The sequence below is a fragment of the Anarrhichthys ocellatus genome, unplaced genomic scaffold (assembly GCF_004355925.1).
Source record: "Anarrhichthys ocellatus isolate YVR2014 unplaced genomic scaffold, GSC_Weel_1.0 scaffold494, whole genome shotgun sequence".
NCBI lineage: Eukaryota > Metazoa > Chordata > Actinopteri > Perciformes > Anarhichadidae > Anarrhichthys > Anarrhichthys ocellatus.
In genome coordinates, this window is record NW_022280468.1 from 1 (window position 1) to 15,852 (window position 15,852).

General features: G+C 39.4%; 1 protein-coding gene across 1 annotated transcript; it reads right to left on the reverse strand.

Annotated features, from left to right (window-relative positions):
• Positions 1–862: 862 nt before the first annotated feature.
• LOC116401511 (cell migration-inducing and hyaluronan-binding protein-like) lies at positions 863–15,430 on the reverse strand. Its single transcript, XM_031879950.1, has 7 exons — positions 14,608–15,430; positions 13,017–13,228; positions 6,512–6,697; positions 5,301–5,505; positions 4,097–4,183; positions 1,298–1,455; positions 863–1,080 (listed from the first exon to the last, which is right to left on the reverse strand). The coding sequence occupies exons 1-7, from the start codon at positions 14,773–14,775 to the stop codon at positions 960–962; spliced, it is 1,137 nt and encodes a 378-aa protein (XP_031735810.1). The 5' UTR covers positions 14,776–15,430; the 3' UTR covers positions 863–959.
• Between the last annotated feature and the right edge of the window lie 422 nt (positions 15,431–15,852).

The window sequence follows — 15,852 nt, forward strand, 5'->3', positions numbered from 1 at the left end:
TACCTGCCTGCCTGCCTGTCTACCTGCCTACCTACCTACCCACCTGTTTACCTACCAGTCCATCTACCTACCAGTCCATCTACCTACCAGTCTACCTACCTGCCTGTCTACCTACCTGCCTGTGCGAATTCTGCCTGTGCACGTATTACTCCTCACCGTAGTCTTACACAAGCTGCTATCTTGAGAGCTGTGAGTACTTACAATAGCAATGTTTTTTTTTAATATTGATAATGACAATTTTGGCTTTGGAGGGGGTCCTGAAGGGACGGGCTGTCAGTGTTGCAGACTTGGCCCCGTTCTTGCAATATTTGGCAACTTTCGTAGCTAGTGCTGCTAGCTACTTTCATCGGAAAATAATTGGCAACACTGGGCTGGGTTTTTCAGTTGGATGATTTAAAAAATATAGCCCACTCTTAATGGTTTCTCAAGATTACCAGCCCTGCAATTTGTTCTTACTCTGGGAACAAATTCAGACTCAGACCATGCATACGCACACATGATGAAGCCCCGACCGGCTGTCTTCATGTTAACATAGTTTAAATAAATGCATCTCATATTAAAACCGTTACGCCTTTCATATTTTTGATAGGCTTAACGCCAACATGTATTAATTGAAGAAGAATATTTATTAGATTAAAACATGTTGTGAATTTTGGAAATGATTACATCTATAATCTTTCAATAAATTGTGACTTTTGGACCGTGGACACTCTGGAATTATTGGAATCACAGGAGATGGAAACAATCCTTTATGCAGCCACCACTGGAATCTAATTCAATTCATAGTATAATACAAATAATATCACTGTACTTTGACCTTTATCTGCAACTGTGAAGAAATACTAAATATTTAATTTGAACACAATAAATAGACATGCAGATAAACAAACCTGTGCAGCATTTGAATTTTGATTTAGAATTTGAATGTCAACATTATGAATGAAGCTTCGAATTAATAGCTACAGATATAGGTAGACACCTTTCAATTTGATGCTTTTGTCTGCTCCAAGTCTTTCCAAGACTTTAGTCCAGGGTCCTCTGGTAACCAAACGGCCCTTAGACGTAATGAGGACGATTGAACTAGAGAAAGAGTGAGAGACAGCTTTTTATTTCACTATTTACATTTAGCTGATAGCAGCTGCATGTGTCTTGCTTTGTGGCAAATTAATTCAGTTTCTTTAGAGGCCCCATGCATCATCCAAAAACAAACAAAACAAGAAAACAAATGAAGAAACTTAAACAGAGTGGTAGTGCAAACTGTTGAAGGACTTTTAGACAGTAATGGAGCAGCCTTTACCCATCTGTCAGTCCACTGACGTAGTTGTCTATCTGTGCTGGGATGCCCTGTAAGATGGAGTTCCTGAAGCCTTTGTTTTCTACCACCTTCCCATCATGTCCGTCAATAACTGTCAGCTGCACCCCATCTTCTGGTTGGTACAACTTCCTGCCGTTCACCTGTCACAACATGGCCAGTCAATCACACTACAGTTCTGGTATCTATTAAATGACAGCACTGCAATAATGTCAATGATTTAGCAGAACTGATATCAAATAACACAGGTCATTCATATGTTGTATTGTAATAACTTTCTGTAGCACTTATAAAACAAACTGAGGTTCAAATGACTTACTAATTATTAAAATAGTAAAAGTTAAATTGCTGCTAAAGGAATACAAAAAACAAATCAACCAGTATCTCTAAGACAAACAGTCTTCATAGACTTCATCTGTCTGAAACATGTTGTTGCTGATGCTAGCCTGATCTCTGTATATCCTGTCCACAGTGTTTATATCGCAGCATTAGTCAACACATTCTCACTCCCGTCGTTAAATCCCGACGCTTGGTCAGTGGCCCTACGATTCAAATGACGCTTTATGTATCCCTCTTGCGTCAGTTTTGCACATCAGGGACAAAGTGTCAGTTTGATCAGTTTCCGCTTTCTCTTTTTAAAATAAACTTCCTACCTCGATTTTTAAAACAAAACTACTCGGTAAGGATTAGAAAAATATAGCGGTTTAGGTCAAATTAACATGTTTGTTATGTAAAATAAATATGTTTGTTATGTAACTGGAGATTACGCAACAAAACTAAATAAATCAACGTTGTTTTAAACAGGACATGAACAGCGGTTTCCTGGGTGAAAGCCCTGTGCGTCTTATATAGACACTATATCAGGGGTATTCAATTAATATTCAGCGAGGTCCAGTTAGAAAGCATTTCCTTATACAAAGGTCCGGAACATCACAATAATGTCTAACTTGCACTATGATTTAGTTCCATATATATTGAAGTAGCCAACAGTTGTATTAACGTCTGTACGTAGTCAACAACTGAGTGTCAAATAAAGTAAAGAAAGTTCAATTGAATAATATCTCAACAATAATTATTGTCAGATTTTATATTGAACTGGATGAATTATAAATAATAAACACTCTAATAATAAATAAATGTTCTTCTCTCATTTCAAGTAAAATAAGGACCGCATTTAAGAATAAATTAAATAACAAAGCTTTTGAAAAATGTGGCTCTTAAAATAAAATACTTTGGTAGTCTTTGCCCTTCAGCTTTAAATTAAGTTCATTCAGGGGGAAGTGATGTCAACCAAGAAAAACATGACTTTATGTGTGGTTATTAAACCACTTGTTTCAGCTATATTCCTCTCTGTTAACATCATTGTTGGCCAGTGAGTGGATGAGTTAGGGTTCTGATCATATCAGCTCTTAGGTTTATTTTCTGTGACTTAATTTCAGATGTGAGTGGGTACGTTTGCTTCAAATAGTTGTGCTTTGTCTCTTTAGTGGCGCTTCACATTACCGCTTTTAATAATCGTCACGGTCTCTGAACATGTGAGACATGCTGGTTTTGAACTGGTTGTGGAAATAATGAAGATTTAAAAGTCTGTCCATTCTTGGTTAAAGACTCTGGTTAAGCTGTCCACATTTCTCTTTTTCGAGCACGTCATGTGAAATAACTTCTCTGACTCAAGTTCTCTCCAACTGTTGGGTCTCTCTCCCTTGTGTGTGAATATCACGTGATATGATTTACAACGTATGTAATTGGTCGGTGTGTTTTTCTGGACAGCTGAACGAGTGGCGTAAAGGCTAGAAAAGCTGCACCGGTTAAAATAGAAGCGCTCCGTGAGCTTGTGAGTCCAGGGTCCAGATGGACCCGATAACAGGGTCTGGGTCCAGACTTGGACCGTGGTCTGCTTACCCGAGCGTATTGGACGATTCAGGAGTGAGAACAGGGTTGCATTATTTCCCTGGAGCCAACAGCTGGGCTCATAGGGGTACAGAACTTGACTCGTCTTTTGTACAAATTACAGTAAAAGGGTTACTTCAGAGTTTTAGTACATTTCCACAAAGAGGGGACTTGTAAAAGACAAATTTGAAAAACAATGGTCAAAATTTGAAGCAGCAGAGGCCCCAACTTTTATTCCGTAATATGAGTCACGCACTAAACACACTAGAATCTACATTTCCCATAATGCAACTGGATAGCAACTTTCAAACACTTCCAGTTTGTAAAAATGTTTAGCCCATGAGCCCAAGCTAAGATAAACCTGATGACATCACTATGACATCGTCAGGGTTATTTTTTCAGACTTGACAAATGTCCTCCAGAGCCACGGAAGCTGGCTGAGTAGCACTGACCATGATGAATGAACAGATCCTCTTTAGGAATGCAAAAATAGCCAACCTACAAGTTGGAGGAGTTCTGCCGTGTTTGGGCTCTTTTTCGCAGTTATTGCTAGCTTGCAGGCACTGGAAAAAGTTTATTTTCTGGTGCGCCTTAGTTCTTTACTAAGGGCCTTTCCTTCACCGTTTGGTGAGTTTAAGTTTGTTGTTGGAAATATTGTATAACGTCTCGCGGCAGCTGTGGCTCAGTGGGTTGAGCGGGTCGTCCTTTAACCATGATGTTGGCTGTTTGATTCCTGACTCCTAATTTCCAGATGTCAAAGTATCCTTCAAACTTCAAGTTGCTAAAAATGCTTAGGGTGGGTTAAATGCAGAGGTCAACAAGTGTTTTAAATGACCACTTCGAGCAGATTGCCTGCACACATCAGCGCTGGTTTTTGAATGAAGTGTGTTGTACCTCAGTAAAGGCAAAGTCCTCTTTGATGTGGAAAAATCGAGTGTTGTAGGACTCCAGTTTGACCTCTAAGAAGTGTTCTGTTGAGTGCTGAGAGTAAACAAGCTGGAATTAATTCACAACATTTGGAATTTCACAGAAGCAATTTGAAGTTTTCACTTCAAAACAAATAACTGTAAAAAACCACAGCTGCAAAATGTACTTTGATATAAGCTCTAACCTGTGGGGAAATTGAGATCAGCAGCAGTAAAAATTAACACAAATTCTAAAAAGAGGCATGTATTTCTAAGACACAGAGAGTGCATGACTAAAATATGTGTTCAGATATAGAGATATGAAAAACACACCTTGTATATACAAACCTAGTAAATCAGAATGAACATATCTGAATAAGTCGGATACAACATGTTTTAGATGATACAAAATAATTCTGTGGATTTATACACAGACCTGCTTATGTGGAAATGCCATAGATATTGTATTTGTGTGCTAGAGACCTTTTTGACGTTGAGAAACATTGTTGACAAAACGGTCAAATGATTTCAATAAGTTAGTTGTCTGTGTCCTGTTATGACAAGTCAAAAAGTACAGTATAGTATGCTCTGTATAGCATGCAATAGAAATGCTCTGAAATGCGTATAGAGAACCTTTGATGATCACCTATAAGGCATGTAAAGTCTGGCACCTGATGATATCTCTGACTTGCTAACATTGTGTGGGCCTTAGTGTAGCCTGAGTGTAGTCTGAGTGTAGCCTATCTGTAGCCTGAGTGTAGCCTATCTGCAGCCTTAGTGTAGCCTGAGTGTAGCCCGAGTGTAGCCCGAGTGTAGCCCGAGTGTAGCCCGAATATAGCCCGGGTGTAGCCCGGGTGTAGCCAGAGTATAGCCAGAGTATAGCCAGAGTATAGCCTGAATATAGCCTGAGTGTAGCCTGAGTGTAGCCTGAATATAGCCAGAGTATAGCCTGGGTGTAGCCTTCCTTTGCAGTCATGGCCCCTCGGCTGACTCTGTGAGAGAAGATCATGCAATACCAGATGGTATTGTCCATCTTTGTTTATTACTATTAGTCAATTAGTTACTATGTTCACCATTCTGTCAGTTCAGTTCCACTACAACTGCCTGTATAAACATCTATGTAGAGCACAATGCCTCGTTTGAACATTTTCATTTAACTGCCCCCCCATCCAACCCCCTCTCCCTTTTCTCACCAGCCTGACATTAGTTATCTTTCTGGGCATGGGTACATCCACAACGGGCAGCTCAGCGTGTTTGGGGTAGGCCTGGACCATGCAGTTGCTGGGTAAACTGCCTTTAGGGACGACGGCTGTGATCTTCACCCTCTCACAACCCTTGACAGAGCAGAAGGCAAACTGTTCCCTGTCGTTATGGGCCTTGACCTTCAAGAAGAGCAGGCTGCAAAACATAGTAGAGCATTAGACATCATAAACACATACATGTTGCTGTACTAAGGACATACAGGACCTTTTGAATCTGCTCACCTTTTAGTTCCATTTCTTACAGAAATGCATGGCAATCACCAAAATAAAACAATTGGAGGAATTTACTTATAATTCTAACTTCTGTACTTATGAGATAGTACATCACAACTCTGACATCCAGAAGTCATTATTACAAGATAAGGCCTCCGTTTTTTCCTTTGGTGAATGCAATACTGTTCACTTTAGTTATCTTTCTTGTTCCAATTGTTTTATTTGCTCCCTTTATCATATATCCTCTTTTCATGCCTCCTTTGCTCTTTACATTATATTATATATGTTGGTCTTGTAAAGACAAAATCTTTTAACTGTAAAAAAAAGTCCATCTTCTTAAATTATATTTTCAGATCAATCTAAATCTAAGTCTAACATGGAATAGAGTGTGGTTTTATTAATGTTCACACATAAAACCAATACAGGTTAGTACAACCTGGGTCTATTTTTGTAGCTGTAGTCATCATTCCTATCAGTAATATTAATATTTGAAATTAAGGCAATGAGCTTATTCAATAAGAATCCTGGAGTCACTAAACACTGCAGATCAGCAGGCAGTCGATCAGACGGGTAAGCCACACTCATTTGGAAGAGGTGTTGAAAGGTGAAATGATTGGCCAAAGTATCCATTGGAAAGGACCATCACAGTTTATACACCCACTTCCTACTTTCACCTTAGCTGTGGGCTCTCAGTGTTCTGGAGCAGTGAGGGATTATTATGGCATTTACCTCCAAAGGAGGTACTTTAGATAATCGGGATAAATTGTTGGTTTGTTTACGGATTCTGTGTGGAGCCGTTGTTCTTTGTTGTATGGCGAATTTATAGCACATGCTTTTACACTGACTGTTGTTTTGTGACGGGGGATAATAGTGTTGGAAGTAAAGGTTGCTTGTGAGTGGAGGCGAGCGTCTGCGTGAGTGTTTCTTACCCAGTGTCTTCCTCCCAGTAGTAGTATCCTCTCGCCAGATGGGAGTGGTTGATCTTCTCCCTCGCTGTTGTCCTCATGAAGACGCCCGACTTGCGGGTCTGCTTGGTCAGGCGGTTGTGGATATCGGAGATGACGGTGAAAGTGGTGCCTTGTGGGTAGCAGAGGCCCACGTTGATCCAGTCATTTCTGAAACACCCCGAACACTGTACTGCTTTCATCTCAGCACACACATGATTACTTCTACCTTCATTAAGTGAATATCACATGAATTCTGAATAGAGCTGAACAAATGAGTGGATTAATAGAGAGACAGAAAAGTAACTATCAATAATTTTGATAAATATTTGCTTCAGTAATCTATAAAGGATAAAAATGTATGAAACATTCTCCGGCTTTAGCTTTTCTAGTGTGAGGATCTGCAGCTTTTAAAAAAAGAAAAGAATATATTTTTGGTAAGACATTTGAAAAATCTGGGATTGTCTGATGGGCACTTTACACTGTTTGTCACTGTTTTGGGGAAATGGCAGGAAAAATTCTGCTGTGGAAAAATATGCATTACACATGGATTATAAAACCATGTGTCAGTTGGGTATTGGTGCATGTTTTAAAGAGTTGAAATTGAACTTAACCTTAAAGGAAAACTTCATCCTTATAATGAGTATTTGTATCATTTTGGTTTTTCTCTCATAACTCCGCAGTGAACGAAGAATCCAAAAAAGTAAATCCTTGATGAATTGAAGTAAAACAAAAGAAAACTCCTGCAGTATATTCCAAGTGTTATCTTTCCAGTTGTATGCTCACTACTTTACAAACAATATGATACTATATAAAACACTTCTGCCACTACCGTCTCCTGCATGCACAAGCCTCCGTATACTTCAATTCATCAAGGATGTATTCTGTTTCCGGATTCTTCGTTCGCCATGGAGGCATGCGAGAAAACAATGTTTTCAAAGTTACACAAGGTGAGTAATTGATCAACAAATGGTCATTTTAAGGGTGAAGTATCCCTCGAAATATATACTCCAATATCCTGTATACAGTTAAAGCACATGTTATATCTCAAAATTCACCTGACCTGTACTTACCCTTCTTATCTTAATTATATACAAGCAATCAAAGAGGAAATTGTCTTGTGTGCAGCATACACAATGCACTTATATGTTTTTACTTTTCCATTTTTTTTTTTACTTCATAGTTTTTTGCTTTACTGAACTCCCAGTGAACTGAACTGAGCTCTCACTTCACAGCCATTCACCATTCCTCAAAGAAAAAGGCTGCTGATTGCAGCTCTAATTGAAAATGTGTGTTCCCACATATGTTTTCCACATATCAGGACAAAATCGAAAAGAACAAAATGAAACCTTCAAACCTTCAATATAAACTCCCCCAAAGTCAAACAATTCATTAACAAGACAGATTATTCAAAGGATTATCATATATATATATATATATATATATATATATATATATATATATATAACCGCTTTCTGCTGAGTCTAATGCAAAGTCCTTCATCAAAGCTTCAATTGAGCAGGAGGTGGCTGCATTAATATATCATACTGTAGAAGTAAAGAAAGAATGGCCCATTAAACCGGATCAGAAGACACACAGCTGTTTTCTTAACTCCAGTTTAATATCTCAGCTCTTTCTGCAGAGAAACTGCCCCTCTTGCTGTATTCCTCTGTGAACTGTAGATGGAGCCATTGGTTTATGCACCGTGGTTTATGCACTTATGTTTAACCCTGATGTCTTCTCTCTGCCACATTCTTTCTAGAACTGGATAGCAAATCAACCACCACATGAACCGTCAAGTCATCATGAAACAAAACTCTGCTGAGTTACGCAATAATTGGCCTGGTGTGTGGAGATGTGAGAGTAAGTAAGGTTTGAATTTCTCCTCAAACTTAATCCCACCTTCAAGTAAGGCTTTTCAGGACAGGCATAAAGACTTGTGACTCTTGATGTAGCATTGCACTACTATTGTTGGACTCACTATGGACAGTTTAGGAAAGCATCAAAATCGATGCGTCTGATTTACTGTATGCATTTTTCTTCTTCATCAAGACCTAATGCCTACATTATCCACAATGCAACTGGATTGCAGAGATTTGTTTGTTCTGCTAGTAGCCTGTAGCCTGCAGCAGGGATGAGTCTGGCAAACTCACTGCTGTCGAGCGCCACACAACCACAATGTTTTCAGACTTCAATCCCAACCAGCGCTGTGACACAAGGGACATAAATCTGCTTTTAACCTGTGATGCTAGTTATGTGTGTTTTTGTTTGTTAATTACTGTTCTATTGTAATCTCTCTGCCTTGCTTATATTGTTATTATTATTGTTTCTGTTTTTACCATGTAAAGTGCCTTTGAGTACCTAGCGCTATACAAATAAAATGTATTATTATTCATCAGACTTCAAAAAGCTTGCTCTGGAGCAGCAGAAGGCTTATACGACATTCTTTATTTTTTATGATGTGTCATCTGACCACATCGAAAGAAGAAAGTGTTCTGAAGGATCCTGCTTTATTTGAAGCACATTGAGTTCTTTAGGGACTTTGGTACGTAAAGAGAAGAACCCAAAGGAAAGGAATACTGGAATAGTGTGTGACATCGTCATGTTATCACGTGTGACAGCTGGGGGGAACACTCAGACTGTATATAAGAAGTGGATCACTGTGATGTCACCCATTGGTTTGTGGACTACGGTTTTGAAGTCTCGAGTTTGGCATTTTATCTGTCGCCATCTTGTTTTTGCAACCATAAGTGACACTAGAGCATGGAGCTAAGTACAACCGAACACTGAATAAAACATTTTAGGCAACCGAAAATGTTACAATTACTTTTGATGAAGTGAAAACACACTGAAAGGATTAGAGTTGTAAGAGGAAAACTGTCTTTTCTGTAAACTCATGTTTACAATGTTTACTGAGGTACTAAATCAAGAGAGAAGTAGTCATTTTCTCATAGACTTCTATACAACCAGAGGAGTCGCCCCCTGGTGGACACTAGAGAGAATGCAGCTTTAACACATGAAGCATTGGCTTCACTTTAAAGAACTAGATGGTTGCTGCCTGGAAACACTACATCTGTGACACAGCAAGGACCCTGGACAAACACTGGGACAGACAACATCAGCTGTCTGTGAACATCAGACCAAAAACACTCAGAGCATCCGCTGGGAAGAGGTCAAAGGTCATCGGATATCAAGGATGACATTCACATGCGACACCAGAGACCATCTTTGATCAGAGACAGAAGTTGGCTCATACCTGAGACAGCTCCTCTCACTGAATCAGTCACAGTCTTCCTCTCCCTCTCATCCTCCTTTTCCTCCTCTCAGCATTTACTTCAGTGCTGCTGCACTAACAGTGTGATGTAACAATGTCTGAATGTAACAGAGGAAGCGCTCAGACTGCATGGTGCTGTCTAAGAGTCAGGCTGGTGAACAGGTCAAATGCTGGTCTGGATTGGTCGATGCTTTTCAGTGGGTCAAACATGTGGCTTTGTTTCTCTGGGATTATTTGAAAGTCTGTTTAGACATTTATTATCCTTCTCTTTTAGATTTATGATGAGTGGAAACTCAGTATTTGTGCATTTACAACAAGGTTATAAACAGAATACAGTTCACAACCATTTACTTCCTGTCCCTGTTAGATAAGTACATTTGGATATTTTTTACATAACACCTAGTATGCAATTGATTATATTTTGCACAAAGATATTCATTTTTGCCTACATGTTATTAACCCGTGTGAAAAAGATAATAACGTGCAAACAGGATAATAATTTGTGCACACAAACTCTATATCTACAGTTCACAAGAGACAATGTGTGAAAGAGATCATTTGTGCATATAAATCAATAACTGTGAGCACATTATATGGATTTCACATTCACAAATTATCTTGTGCCCACAAGTTATTATTTTTGACAGGCAACATATTAATTTGTGCAAGTTATACTTATGCTTGTGGGCACAAAATAATATGTTGCCTGCCAAAAATAATAACTTGTGGGCACATGATAATAATGTGTGCATGTAGGATACCTTTCTTGTGCTCACAAGAATAAGGTGCACATACGGTGATACATGGTGCATAGAAGATATGGAGCTTATGTACAAATTATTATCTGTGACTACAAGTTATCCTCTCCTTAGGGAAAACTGTAGTTGAGCATGGTGCTATGAGCTGTATATTAGCCTCTCTAGAATGCAGAGCACATCTTGACTGATGATATGAGCACCACGTGTACTTTGTAGACAACGTGTACAGTAGCGTATTGCTGCCGCGGCAGAAAACGACAAACTGATCAACACAGTTCACATAATGTGAAGGGTTAATTGTTATAACAAGACATTTTCCACGTTATAACAAATACACGGAACGTTTCAAGTTCCAACGAGAAAAGTTGCACTCGGACGCAGGTGGACTCCCTGTGATAGGTACTGATATGAACTGGCACTCGGCCAACATAATGCTCAATAACAGGTGAACTTTGACACGTGTCAACCCAAGCATGGAGTCCAATCGTGTTCCTCAATCTATCTGTTCTCTGCACACCATTTCCTCATTCAAACAGAATATACAACACTATAGGAAGTTATTACGTTATATTGTGAAACTTCTCATGTTTCAAGATAAATAGTACTTTGTTATAACATGACAATATCTTGTTATAACAATAAAGGTTTAAAGTTATAACATATCAGTGGTGGGCTGTCAGGGCCTGCAAAGCCTTCTCTGCTGGCCTAAACAGAATCACAAATTTATAGCTATTTTATAATTTAATAATTTTTCATAAATACACTACAAGTATAATAATTTTTTTCCCATTATCTTATTTTCTCATTGCACAGCTACTGTCTTCCTCAGTTGCTCTGCTTCCAGTGCATCTTGTTTTAAGTAGAGCTTTTATCCAATCAGATTTCACCTCTGTCTCTAGGTAAGAAGAGAGGCCCGAGGCCTGCAGACTCACAAGTGAATCCCTTTGCAGTTTAAGTGAATGGGGACGATATTGTTGATTGTCATAGTGTTCAACAAATCAGATCTTTAGTTTGACATGTTGGGCGTATTCTTTGACGTGCCAGAGCTTTCTAGCTGGCCTACAAGTACGTCAGCATTAACGTGCAGTGTGATTGGTCAGTGGGCGAGCGCGTGACTATTTTGGTAGTAGTAAGAGTTCAAGGTGAAAGATATGGAAGAAATTATGACATTTTTAGCATTTTGCTTGGTGTAGATTCTTTTTTTTTTTTACCTAGCTTTGTTTTTTTTAATGCTCAATAGCTGAAGGAGGAGAAACGGATTTGTGAGTCACTGACAACGCCTTTCTGGAGAAGGACATTTCAGGAAAAAATGGACATCTATCAAAGGGTCGGCCAACCCCACAGCTAGCACCCAGCCAGGAAAAGGATTTGTACGAACAGTATTCCTGGCTCACAGCGTCGGAGAAGCGTTGCACATGTTATGGCTAAGAATGCGTTTTATTTGCAACTGAGCGTCTTGGTGTTTGGAGCTGTTTGGAGCTACGCTAAGCTAACCTGAGGACGCCATAGCACGACAGGACACTTACAAGCTACGGTGCTTTTGAAAACTTTTGCTGAGACCCGAGTGGATCTACAACTCAACGAACATGTTCACAGGAGGACCTCTGGCTGGAACTGAACCGCACCGATGTTCTGTACAACCGCATCATTGAACTCTTTATTAACAAAGAAAGGAGGATGGACTTTGTCTTTAAGTGAACAGCAGCTTTGGTAAGTGAAGTGCTTTTGTGTTTTTACATCTGTAGTAGTGTTACTACTGTGTTCATTTGTCTATGGTGTCGTTTTTATGATATGGTTAATATTGTTCCCTCTGATGTGAATAATATTTGAATGGCTCGTGCTCTTCAGTGTGCGGCGGAATACGTATTTTAGCGCTGTAGTGTTGCTGGATTGATGCGTCATGCTTTGTTGTCATATAAATATATGTGACTGGTTCTTGTGAGTTTGTTCTTGTCATTGTGTTGATTACATTGATTTTGACTATATGCATTGTCCGTTAATGACAAAGCATCCCCTCATGCGCGGAGTTATTGTCAGTAGTTCACATCATTCTCGGTCTATCGATCAACATCAAGTGTATTTAAAGTCTACATGCCATATGATTTCTAATATTGGTTTGTGTTGGTTAATGTTGGTTGTGCTCTATTTTTTTGTGTGTGTTCTTAGTATTTGTTTCAATGCCCTTGTGCGATTTAGTCCCATGTATTGTTGTAAAGTCTTAATTGTTATTTGGGCTTAAATTTGTCAATAATCTGCACATAGACTGCAAATGAACATAATCCATTTGACAAAAGTTATATTATGTGTGCTGTCCATGATAAGTAAAGTAAATGATTTTCACCTGTTCAAACTATCCAGATCAGACAGAACCTGCTGCAGACATGCTGAGTGTGAGGGTGCTGTTTGTCATGTGTGTGTGCTGGGTGCTGACACAGGTGCTGCTCATGTGTCCACTGACTTATTGAAGTTGATCAGCCAGATGATGACCTCAGCGGGCGCTGCCTGGTCCCAGTGGATGGTGTAGCCTTTGGCCAGTGTGATCACCGGTTGGAACTGCTGGTAGTGTTTCTTCTTTCCCAGTGCGCCCTCCAGCGTCAGGGGCCGATCAGGGTACTCATCCCTCACCATGAGCATGTTCAGGTTGGCAGGGTTACGTGTCTGGACGTAGATCTGGAGAAAACAGACCATGGATTTAAAAGGCTGATTCGAGTGTTACGACAACTTACTTTTAAAAGCGTTACCCAACATCAATATCATTATATAGTTCATCTCATTTTGCATGGATAAATACAGATTGGGAGCGTAACTTGCCTCTCAACATGGCCGAGGCTAACGGTGCTAATAGCGTGAACAGTGCAAACACTGGCAACAGTTCTGACAGAGTTACCAGTATTTACCTGAGTGGGAACAAGAGGGTGGGCGCTACACTACCATGAACACGCTGCACTAAAAGATGCACTAACAGGCACATAGCAGGCCGGCTATGTGAACAAAGCAAAGAGAAGCTCTGATAAGAACACGTACAGAAGGAGAGAGACTTCATGCTCTGCTCAGGTTAGTCCACTTTAGACATTGATAGATGTTTGATGATTAGATATTATTGCTCTGACAAAAATGATTAGCTATAAGCCTCTTTGACTAAACTAAATAAAGTAAACAAAGATAAATGGATTTCCTGCTTTTGATCACGCCTTACATGATCCCTGGACTTCCTTAGTGTGGGCCAAGCACCAACTGTTCAACATCCCTGGTGAAGGTGTTTCTTTTACTTTATCCATTCAGACTTACGGCCAGGCTGCATTGAACACATAATGGCTACACCAAGACAGTGAGCTTTCCTTTAAGAGATTGAAACACACACTTTTAATAGTTGAATTTATAAGCAGTAAAACACAAACGTATCCATTTCAAAACGCTCTTCTCTTATTGTGCTACTGTTATGCTACCTAAGGGTGTCCCCAACCAAGAATTGACATGGTCCAATCTGATTGGTCAAGTCTTGCCTATCGTCAACTGATCGTTGAATCCTATTTGTTGTATTATTTGCTCCTTGTTGAATTTATGTAACAGAATTATTGGCCGAGATACATTTGGATACATCTTGTATGACACCATGGTCTGAGACAAACAGCATTTTGATCCACTATATGTATATGTGGTAGAATTGACAATAAAGTTGACTTTAACTTTTACTAAATGAGACTAAGTAAGTTCTACCCTAGCAGTTTCCACCTGCTTCAAGTGTTTGTACTAAGCTAAGCAAAACATGTCAATTTGTGACGTGTCAATTTGTGTACTGGACAGATATACTGTAATTGTGAAAAATGCATAAATTATAAATAATCTGATACACTAATGTGTATACAACTACTAATATAAACTCATTCAGGATTTCAAAGAACTAATTGTGTAAACTGATTGTGATATAAAAATGCATGTAATCAACTAAAGCCAAAAGGTGCAACAAACAGTAGATTGGTGCTTGTGAAGGCTGATTTGAATGAGGGTGAGGATGAATGTGTGAGTCAGTCTGTCGCCCGCTGACCCACCTGTGCATAGTGGCCGCTGCAGATAGCAGCCTTCCAGTCGGGCACGTCAATGCAGTCGGGGTGACGGAGCAGCCAGTTGTCCTGTTTAACAAGGAAGGCTCCGGGATACTCACTGACCGAGCCATCGATATCGTGGAAGATGGTCGTCTTGTCCCCGTCCATCTGCATCTTATTGAACCAAGGACCTGGCTCCCCAAAAAACACCCGAGAGGTGATCTACAGTAGAGGGATGGAGTGACAGGCATACATTTGTAGCTGCTCATAGTGAGTATTCTATACATCATCTGGTGATAAGTAATTTCATTGATTTACATTCAAATTATTTTTCTTGTCAAAGAAGTACAAAATAAGACTTTTCTACCATTTGATTGGGAACTTTTGTATTCATGAGTAATTATTTTACACAGCATGCGGTTGTTGTGGTCTCAGCTTCGATTCCTCGCTCCTCATTCCTCTGGTTTGTGACCCAGAAATCGATCTCAGCGCAAATGAATGATCTCTACCCATAGCGGGACTCAACAAATGTAACTGTTCTATACATTTTCATAAGTTGTACTTATTTAAGATGATCAAACTTTCTGTCCTTCACAGTTTGTAGCTCCTCATAAGTCTCTGTTCTGACCACATTCACCTTGATATTCTTATGTTTTTACTCTAAATGTAGGCTACATCCAGTTTAACTGCTATAATCCTGACAAGATGTTTACAAGAGCAAACAGCTGCAAATGATCACATAAGAACATTCTCTGGATTCAGCACGAATTTTCTGTATTTCATGTTTTTACATAGAAAGACAGGACTGTTTGTGTCTTTATCATATATACTGTACACACATATATACACACATACATGCATATACACATACACATACATACATATACAGTGGGTACGGAAAGCATTCAGACCCCTTTAAATTTTTCACTCCGTTTCATTGAAGCCATTTGCTAAAATCAAAAAAGTTCATTTTATTTCTCATTAATGTACACTCAGCACCCCATCTTGACAGAAAAAAAAACAGAAATGTAGAATTTTTTGCAAATTTATTAAAAAAGAAAAACTGAAATATCACATGGTCATAAGTATTCAGACCCTTTGCTCAGTATTGAGTAGAAGCACCCTTTTGAGCTAGTACAGCCATGAGTCTTCTTGGGAATGATGCAACAAGTTTTTCACACCTGGGTTTGGGGATCCTCTGCCATTCTTCCTTGCAGATCCTCTCCAGTTCCGTCAGGTTGGATGGTGAAC

Bases quoted from the DNA above. Each gene is read 5' to 3' on its own strand.
- LOC116401511 (XM_031879950.1), bottom strand. From the start codon at position 14,775: ATGCAGATGGACGGGGACAAGACGACCATCTTCCACGATATCGATGGC. The intron at 5,506-6,511 runs GTAAGAAACACT...TATGTTTTGCAG, and splicing joins TACTGGGAGGAAGACACTGG to CCTGCTCTTCTTGAAGGTCA. The intron at 1,456-4,096 runs GTACAACACACT...ATGTTGTGACAG, and splicing joins AGGACTTTGCCTTTACTGAG to GTGAACGGCAGGAAGTTGTA.